The following is a 10,820-nucleotide window of genomic DNA, read 5'->3' as shown; positions in this document are numbered from 1 at the left end:
ATTGAACAATCAGAAAAAATTCCTTCGATCCGGCCGGATTCGAACCGCCGTCTTCTAGCTTCTAGTTTACTAAGCCACGGAACGAACCAGCGGACCTCACGTATTTTTTTATGTGCTTGCGTTTATCTTTGCATTTGGTTTTTTCAACGACTTTTTAGTCGTAGCGCCATCTATGAGAAATCTATGAAAGTTTTAAACATTGTTTCTATGGGAAATTATCTGAACTTATACAGCAATTTCATCATATCTTTGACCAATTAATAATGGTGTCCGCAACTCGACGTCTAGGCGCCCAGTTTGCTTGTGGCTGATACCACCATCTACCAAACCATTATCGAATTTAGTATACTATTACTCTTATTATGTATATTTTTGTTCACAGGTATTGTTCAAGTACGGATAAACAAATGGGTATTACTATCTTTCTGCCTGCCTCATAAGGCGCATCAAATCCACAACAGAGGGCTCATAATTGAGCCAGAGACTATAGACAAATGCTTACAGAAGCTCAGGCCTTATCACGGAATTCTTCTTATGGTATGTATTTCGTCTCACTTACATTATAATTTTAAAATGTATAGTTTGGATTTAAATAATAATAATAATAAGTGTCCGTGTGTTCTATCTCTGAGGAACCCGCCTGGTTATCACCGCGCCATGTTTCTACAGCACAGCACCACCGTTGTATTCAGGATTGAAGTGTAGCGAGGGCCAAGCACTATTACAAAAATAGGAGGCTTAAAATATTAACTTCTGCTGTCTGCAGCACATTAAGAATAAGAATTGAAACGTCTGTGGTGGCGTTTACCATTTTCCGTCAGTTGGATTGTCTGAGTATTTGAATGACATAAACAAAAATTATCGTAGACTGTATTTTATTGGGTTCTAAAGTAAATTGTTGCAAACAAGTTGACAATAAGGCTCAATTTACAGTGCCGCGGAACGGAACGGTAGCAAATATTTCTAATGAAATTGTATACGATAAGGTAGCTGCGGGAATTCCCGAGATTGCGCAAAAATTCTCCGGAAGACACGCGACCTGTTCTTTGGCTCGTATAATTGGTACGTTACACAATTGAAGTGAAGTTCGTTATGCTATGGTTATTAAAATTCCCTTCGATTCTGTTCCGCGGCAATTTAAATTGATCCTGAGCCCGAGTAAGACGCGATGTTTTTCAATATTTTTGTGAGATAACAGCGCATTTTTATCTGTTTTTTCCGCATTAAGAAATTAATATAAGTAGCCGATGTATTTGTCTTTAGATTTTGGCGTCAAGAAATTGTTTTGCAATTTTACGAAGTTGTCGGCTTTTTGTAATTATTAATTGCGCATGCGAAAAGATACACATACACAACACAGACACATACACAGCTAAAAGGCTGAGCACACATTCCTTAATTTTTTTTACTAAATACAATGTTAAAACTTTAGAATAATAACGCATAGAATGATAGTTTCATATCAAACGAACTGTCACAAGTGAGGCAAAAATCAAATTCATGTAGGCTAGTTTTAGTAGTAGGTTAATTTTTGGTTTTAGTGAATATTTATATATAAATACAAGTTGAAACGCGTTACTTCCTTGTGGAATGTGATGTTAGTATCTATTTTATGTTTGTCTGACGTATTTTTACACTCATTTACCGCAGATTTCGTCATTTTTAGCTAAAATTCTGGAGCTGTTCGCGGTGCAAGTTGACCTTGAGCCCGCTCGTGTAGGCCCTTTGGGAGCGCTTCAATTTACCTCACTTAGCGTGTGCGGACTAGGTTTCTATGCGTTATTATTCTATGGTTAAAACACTGAAAATCTTTATTTAGCAAATATCTTGATTAGTTCTTTGGTTTTTTTTTATAGAATTGAATAGCCTTTGTACTAATTGGCGTATTTAATACGCGCCGGCGGTGCCGACGACGCTCAGATGACGTGTGTAAACGCGAGATGTAAGAAGCGCGTTCAGAGCTCGTCTGTATCGTGTACGCGTTTTACGCGCGTATGAATCAATTCAAACGCGCGCAAACATCGCGTTGCAAGCAAGAAACTTATATACTCCACTGGAGTTTACACTTAAAATTGAATGTAGTTGCTTCATTTCAAGAACTGACTGAAATTAACAAACAAAACTAAAATTAAAACGATCTCTTATAAAAATGCGCGATACATATGCGCGAATACAGCTTATTTGCGGCGCGTATAAAATAAATACGCCACGTGCATAGGCTCTAAGTACTCGCATTCCTAATACAAATAAACTCCTTGCTTGTAAACTATTGCAACCGACTTATAAAATGAAATTTTAAAAATACAAATAATAATAAATAGTACGATGGCGGAAAAGTAGTATCGCACCCTTGCCCGCCATAAAAATGCAAATTTACGAATACCTGCATTGAAAAGTACTTATCATCCCAAGCGATCGAGAAAGATATCGCAAGCCGCTAGTTTTATTACTATTAAAGGTTATTTTTATTAGTCCATTCGAGTAAGAGGGCGGTGCTATTTAGTCCAGTAAAACATCACTTCTAATATTAACCTAATGGTTAAATTAAAGTTAAATTAACCTTATGGGTAAAATAAAAGATAAACTTTTAATTGACTGGTGTCTTACGGTTAGTATGTACAGATTCTGACATGCACATGTTTGCAAAAAAAACACCCGATTATTCTAAGATAAAATGTTAATAATTAACAAAAAAGTATTAATATTTCAAAATTGTTTCGAACATTTAATATGATGTTAAATAATACATAACGAATAAAATTGGTTTACAAACCTATCATCATTATTCGTAAAACGCGAATAACTACGAAATAAACTTTTAAAAATACGACTTTTAAAAATAGAATTTAGTAACATAAACGGACTATGAAAATAAACGTACGCTCATTTGTATAATCCGTTAATATTCAAAACGTAAACATTATTTTTATCGTTATTATTCTTATTTTACTGGCTATACGAAATTTGATATTTGTGGGATAGACTGAAAATTATGAGTTGGAATTTGGCCAGCATCAGTTTAGGGGTAACAGATTATCTAAAACTATTTTTACCGACATAACTATTACAATAAACAATGTAGGTCAAAATGTTTTTTTTTATAAATACACAAATAACATCATGTTAGGCATCGACGACGAGGTAAAGCCACTAAGGAGTCGCATTAAGTCAGTCAAAAAAAGCTTTATGCCGTTGCAAGTGCGAGAAATATGTTCCGACTTTTACTACTGCTCAGATCAGAGGAGGTTATATATATTTCTGTTCACTGAATTTGGACGTTGGTATCAATTTTCGACGCCCAAAATAGAATAGAATAGAATATAATAAAAAGCTTTATTGCACACAAAATAAAAAGCAAAATTGTCAATCTAATTTCACAAATGTAAGAGAATTCGCGACACCCACCACACCTCGATCTCTGTGTCCTTTAAATCTTTTCTATCAAAGAAATAGCAATATAACTAGATCTGTCTTATCTGTATGATCTGTCTTTATCGCAGATCTAGCTCAGATAATGATGTGATAAAGTCAAAATTTGTCTATAATTTAGAAATACTGGTTCATATGTAATTGGCAAATGCACAATAGATACCAATATCTTCCTTGTTATAGAATTTACGACTTAAGCACAATACGTCAAGGCAAAACCGTCATGACGCAAATAAGCCTTATCAACTTATTGATAACGATACTATATTAGCGCGTCATGTACGCCGTTCGATATGAAGGTAAAGGCCTGATAGGCTTAACAAGTAGGCGTGGGCTGCAGCCTGTATAATTAGAATTCCCGAGCATTCTAACAAAGTTATGGTCTTTTTTCATTTGTTATGAAATTCGGCGAGTTCAAGAAATGGCGCAAATTTAAAAAATGTCTTTTTTCTTGGGAAAATAACTATACAGTCTAAATTATTATCAAGTAGTTACAGGTTTGTTATCACGGTATGACTTCTTATTAATAGAAATGAAACCTCTTTTTCGGATCTAAAATCGCGTATATTTATTTTTATGAACAAACCAAACGTTTCGAGCTCTTTACAGGTTCCATTGTCACGGTTGACTTCTTCATTTTCTCTCTTATTTTATAAGTCGTACTGTGGTAAGAAACCTATAACCAGTGATAAAAAAGTAGTGGAAAACCACCACAAGTCTTAAATCTATATGGAATTAAAACGTTTTCAAACACTTTGATATATATGTACATACTTAGAATGTATATTTGTCATAATTCAGGTGAACCCCAACGAGCTTCTAGCATCAATACCTTTCGACAGCAGCCCTGCTTTATTAAGGCTCATTAAACTATACAGCCCATTGAAGAGTCTACAAACACTTGCCATTGAAGCTGACTTGAGTTTAACACAGGTATAAACATACTGAAAGTTTTCTCCTAGACCAGAGGTCCCCAAACTTTTTTTGTCTCGTAGACCACTTTGTTCATATCAATTTTGTCCGTTTTGGGTAGACGCCCTGCCTTTCTAACATGGATTTGTTTTTACAAATTCATCAACTTGAAACACATTTTGGACAACTGTCACAGTGCAACTCGCTTTGATAGCGTATCTGTATAGTGAGAAACTTTACAAAAAAACATTTGTTAAGTTTTATACCTTTATATAAACGAATATCTTATTTTTTGTGTAATATTTACTTCATAGGTAATTTATATGTCTATAACAAGAAAGTATTATGTAAGTATGTAAGTACTATCTTTGTTATGTGGAATGTTCCGTATCCAGAAAGTCTAAATTTTGGTGTGGACACTCCACACCTTTAATGTCTCTTTGGAATCATATATTTTAGGAATCATTGTCTTGTACTGATTAATATTTTATAAAATAATAAGACTAATCGCCATAGTTTTAAGTTCAATAACCTCGAGAAAAATCTTAAAGTAATCTATAAATTTTCCAGGTCTTCCAACTAACCGGTCATCTAGTTTACTGGGCGAAAGCAACAGTAATATATCCCCTATGCGAAGGCAACGTATACGTTGTGGCGCCTGGCGCGAACGTTCATATTAACTCGCCTCTCGTCGATGAGTTTGCAAAGGAATTCCCTGGAGTATGTTTATTGCAGGTAATTAATTTGGTTGAGCGAGTCATCCTTTTATGTCCCACATATCTGTCTAGAATCTTCTTCTTTATCCATATCAAGCGTTAGACTAGTTAACTTGATTAGAAGTATTTAGTAGACCTGTAAACCTATAATAGACTTATTCCCTGAACAATATAATTTGGACCTTCTCAAGGTGAGAGTTAATAGGCATATTTTCGTTGTGCATGCTCCATCGTTGACGTCATCGTCACTTTCCATTCGGTGAGATGGAGGTCAAACGTGCACTTATTTTTCTTAAAAAAAAATTAGTTTGAGAAACTTTATCAAGTCACTGGTCTTGGATACGTAACTCAGTCATGCTTAACATACCTTCGATATCAATAATATTGTTAAGTATAGTACCAACCGTTTTCCATAATAATTTACAAGTTTCGTTATAACTAGGTAAACTCCAATGGAGTATATAAGCTTCTTTTTTACAACGCGATGTTTGCGCGCGTTTCAATCGATTCATCACAGCGCGTATACGCACAGATGACGCGCGTATACGCACAGATGACGCGCGTATACACACAGATGACGCGCGTTTACATCGCCGTAAACACCCGTACGTGAAACGCGCTTCGTCGGCGCGTCTAAAAATACGCCGTGTTTCACAGGGACGGCAAAAAAATGTTACAGCTAAATACAAAGATTTGTAACAAACGCATAGAGAAATTGTAAAATCTGCTGACTCGATCTGTAGCTCAGTTACTAATGTGGCATAGTTTGGCATATAGACGCACGTTCGAATCCTGTCACAAAGGAGTTTTCGTTTGTGTTCGATCTTTTATTATTAATTATAATATCCATGTGTATTATATCACTTTTGTAAAAAGAAAGGGCCCGTACAGATCTGGCAAGTGATCTGGATGCATGCAATTATCACATCTCACACAAGGCTCGCATAATGCATCCGATCGATTCGCGAACAGATCGGACTATGTATTGCACGTGCACAGCTTGCGAGCCTTTCGCAAACAGGTGCATTCGCCAGATTTGTACGCACCCTATGGATTTCCATTTTGAAGTTGATTGTAAGTTCAAGATTTTGAAAAACGAGGTTCTGATCCGGAGTGAGTTGTTGATATTTGGCGTTTTGATGAAGATGCTTGGTGAGTTTTCTCTCCCTGCGCCGCTGTGGTACGTGTCGCGCGGCTGGAGCGGCGGTGTCAACGGCGCGTGGGGCGGCGCCAGACTGGCCCGTGTCGTGGCTTGGTTGCTATGCCGGCGGTTGCTGCTGCAACTGCACACCTATGTGCAGTTCAATTCCCATTGGGGACGGGATGCTGGTATGTCGCTTATTTGAAACAATATCTGTGTTTGCGCTTGTGGTTTTGCAAATAAACTGCTGGAAAAAGATTTTTCGAAAATATGGTTTACCTGATAGTGTCCCAAATAGCCTCGGCGAATGTGTAAGAAATAGAGATGATACTAAACACCACAGCTGCCGTCAACAAACTGAAATGTGGCTAAGTGACAGATGGTCAAATATCCGTTTTAAATGTCAAAAGATAGAGCACAAAATTCTCCTTTAGTAATAGTTAACGTGTTCGACTTATCGGAACGCACCCTAACGTTGCATAGCTGAAATATCATTAAATAATTTCAATATTCTAAAACTGGGTCATGAGTTTTTTATGATATATCAAAAAAATATTTTTTCACTTAGTCAGCGGACGGCAGTCAGTTATTCTAATCCTGCCCTTGTCTTTTGATATTACATTGATGTTTATGACTCGAATATGCTGGTTCAACGTAAATTTATCGGATATTTTTCCAAGTTCTACCACTTACGTTGTTGTATAGTAACTGTGATAATTAGGTTTTTTAATAAAAAATTGTGAGTACAAAAATAGAAAACAAATGTATGTACAATTTAAGGGTAGGTGGCCCCAAAGTTGTTGTACAAATGTATGTACAACAACTTAGGGGGTACCTACCCCTAAGTTGTTTTGTGTATTTAGAACGGTATAAATTATTCCAGAATACCAATGTTACAATTTGAAACACAATAAGATCAGATTCATCAGACGAAGTTGAGAATTATTTCTTTAACGTAATGGGTATATTTAAATCTTTGTATCTTTGAATGTAGCAATATAAAGATACCATGCAAAGAGCAATATTTATAAATCCTTTTACATGCATTTCAGATGGCAAAGAATACTTCTGTGAAAAACACGACATCTACAGTCAATCATCGAACATTTCTTTCTCTTCACTAAATGAAATGCAGCTAAATGTTCCTGAGCCTGTTGAACCACGAAACAGTACTAGCGTATTCCCAGACTCCGACGAAGACTACCCAACAGAAAACAATCTCAATCAAACAGATTTCTCTCATACAAAACCTATAGTCATTGAGTCAGATTATACAAAGTATGATAAGTTCACAGAAGTGGACTCAGCAAATCACTCCTTCGATGATGGTATTGATGTTGTGGATGGTCTTATTAAAACTAATGGTTGTGATTATTCAGTGGACAGTGGAATATCTAATAATTTAACGAATGGGCATAATAATATTAACAACAATGAAGAACATATTAATGGTACAGAGAATGGTGAAATAAAGAAAGAAAAAGTCTTAAAGACTCTACCATCAAGACTGTCAGATTTATCGTTGAAAACGAATGAGAATGGAATGAATTCAAGTAGCGATGAAGATAAATTTGAAAGTGATCAGGAGGTGTCTCCGAGGATGAAGAAATACAATGGCCATGTTAATGGCACTGAGAAGACCAATGGAATCTCACTGAATTTGAGGTTACAAAGCGAAATGAGGTAAGCTAATTAATGTTTGTGTTTTGAGTGTTTTAAGGCTGTTGTTTGATACACAAACAACGAACTGAGTTTGTTTGGTGAATATACCAGAACACCATAATATCATTTGGAATACTAAATTGTAAGCTTTTCGTGATAGTAGTATTAAGATGATTTCTGGAATAGGGGCCTATCTCAAAAATTTTGCTTAAAAAAACTGACAAATTGCGCTTTTTTATTTTTTTTTATTTTTTTATAATACTAAGTGACGGGACGAATAAGTCGTGTGCCTAGTGGTAAGCGACACGCCTGTCCCTAACAATTGCAGTGCCACTCGGAGCTTTAATCACAAAGATCTGAGGGGCACTGCCACTGCGCACAACACCCTGAGACCCTGAGACATAAGTTGACAAGTCCCATGTGCCTGTAATTTCACCAAAATATCAGCCCAATGTCGTCACGTGATTATTTTACCGGATGGAACGCTCGATGATCTCTTATCTTATTGACAATGACATTAACTTTAACTACCTCAGTGGCCGAACGGTTACCATACCGGACTGCCACGCAGAGGTCCCCGGGTTCGATTCCTGGGCCGGGAGAAATATTTGTATGGCCTACATTTATTTCTCTCGTGAGTTTGGGTGTAATTTGTGGTTGTCTATGTGTATGTCCATGGTACCCGTGACACAGGGTTTCCCTAGTGCGGGGCTATGTTGAGTGTGTGCGTTATTATTATTATTGTTATTATTAAGTTCTAAATGAACTATTTTTGTTTGGGTATTATTATATAGAAGCAGTGACTTATTCATGAAAGAATTGGCGACTAAATGAGCTGTGCAAGTTCGCATCTATGACTGGTGGTTATGACGAAATAAAAATAGATAAAATTTGTCACTAGCAGGGAAGTAGCAAGGGAGTTGGCTAGTGGGCTGTTTGCCTTTTTAGAACTTCGCTTTTTCCTCGGCGATTGTTCGTTACATACTGTGTTTTTCCATTGCGAGAGATGGTTTGTAATCGAGAGAACACTAACAAATCCTTAGTGAGAGCGAGCGCCCCTCCCTCTCCATCTACTTCACCCTCTTTAATTTCAGAGACTTATAGTCTGTCTTTTTTGAAGATGGTGTAAAATGACAGTTCATTACGCAAGTGTTGCCCGATTACAAGCAGCTAGTGATTGCAGTCGATAAATAATATTTATATTTATTGACTATCGGCTGAACGTTGGTTACGCGTATGCAATAAATAGCCCAATTTGGTTCATTCGAATCATCATCGGCCCGTTATTCGTCCAATTGCTGGGCACAAGTTCATTTCAATTGTTAATCTTTGTAGATTCATACATACATACACTGCATTTAGAACTGTCTATTAAAAATACAAGGAGAAGACATATATTAAAGTTTATCATTTTATTTCAATACAAATAATCAAATGCATCTGTTCTGGTAAAATGTACATCATAAAAATTTATTTCGATACTAGTAGGCCAACTGTCAGAATAAGAATGAAGAAGGCAGTAACGCAATTAGTAATCATTAGAACGTAGTAACATTCAGACAATTTTGACAAAATTTTACCTTTCACAACCTATCCATAAAACTGTCGACAATAACTACATGACTTAGGTTTACGCGATTGTTACACATAGGAAATGAAACTATTTTTCCGGATTTAAATCGCCTATATTTGTTTTTGACTGACCACCAACCGACCGTCGGGTTCTTTGAAAAAACAAATATACGCGATTTAAATCCAGAAAAATAGTTTCATTTCCTATAACTACATGGCTATTTAAAATTTTACGAATATTTTGCAACCCTGCAAATATAATTTTACTCCGTCTTCAAAAAAGACAGACGGTAAATTATCTATCATTTAAACGCAGAGCTAATTAATGAATCGTGATTGTGACTATTATCGAGTGCAGCCACACTGCACAAGAGCCATTAAAAATTACATTATATATATTATTCTATACTTTTTTCACAGTTTTCAACCACCAACAGTATGGAGTGTGCAAGCAAGTTGCGACGTAGTAGACGCGTGTCGTATACCTAGCGAGCCGCCTACCGCTGAATCCCTACTCGATACTTTTACCGCCGAAGAACGCGTCGCATTGGCAGCCATACCAGCTACTAGCAATGCTGATGACTTGTTGCTACTCGCTCAACTACATAAGAAAGGTAACTATGAACTGCAGAATCCCTACTTTAAACATTGCCATTTAGTAGCAGTAGAGCTCCTCGTGAAAGATGTCGTCCAAGGGAGTATTGCCACTTTACTTTTTCTGCCGCCAAGCAGTAATATGGGCATTATTGCGTTCCGGTTTTGAAGGGTGCTGATGAAATTACAGGCACATGAGACTTGTCATCTTATGACTCGATTCCCGTCAGATCTTTGCGATTTAAAACTCTGTGGCACTACAACTGTTATGGACAGGCGTGTCGCTTACCACCAGGCGCATGTCTTATTCGTCCCGTCACTTGGTATCATAAAAAAATTTCGACACTCTCTTGCGCTATGCGATTCTAATCCGTAAAATAGTCTCCTAAATACTATATAATATTACACACAGACAATGTAAAAGAATAATATGAAAGTCACTATAGTATAAACAATAATAAACATTATAAGAAAATATAAAATTAGTATAAAATAATGTCAGAACACAATGGATAACCATTAAAAAACTCTACACTACTGTGCATTGGTTTGTAAGAAAGTTGTTTAGGCCATGGGAATATGAATGTTGTGTACGAAAATGTGTTTAACGGTATAAAGGCACTATTGCGCCACACGTTGCCGAAATACATTTCGTGTGAATTACGTATTTCGTTTTTATATTATATTACATGTATGGTAGTCTTTCAGGTGTAAATGTGTCATAATTGTCTGATTTAACTCAATAAATAAAAAGAAGAAAATATAATAGATACCTTTATTTCAATTTAATATCG

The 10,820-nt window shown here is 36.3% G+C and overlaps 1 protein-coding gene across 1 annotated transcript; it reads left to right on the top strand.

The window, feature by feature from the left end:
* Positions 1 to 382: 382 nt before the first annotated feature.
* Positions 383 to 10,046, top strand: LOC113236210 (the record flags this gene model as incomplete). The annotated part of the gene is made up of 6 exons (XM_026472218.1): positions 383 to 537; positions 4,231 to 4,362; positions 4,912 to 5,076; positions 6,203 to 6,386; positions 7,251 to 7,881; positions 9,853 to 10,046. Coding segments are annotated over 6 exons (1,461 nt in total), but the record flags the coding sequence as incomplete, so codon positions are not given.
* Between the last annotated feature and the right edge of the window lie 774 nt (positions 10,047 to 10,820).

This window comes from Hyposmocoma kahamanoa, unplaced genomic scaffold (genome assembly GCF_003589595.1).
Source record: "Hyposmocoma kahamanoa isolate Upper Pololo Valley unplaced genomic scaffold, ASM358959v1 89809, whole genome shotgun sequence".
NCBI classification, from domain to species: Eukaryota; Metazoa; Arthropoda; class Insecta; order Lepidoptera; family Cosmopterigidae; genus Hyposmocoma; species Hyposmocoma kahamanoa.
Note: the sequence above shows the minus strand (reverse complement) of the source record. Positions and strands in the feature narration are given on the sequence as shown.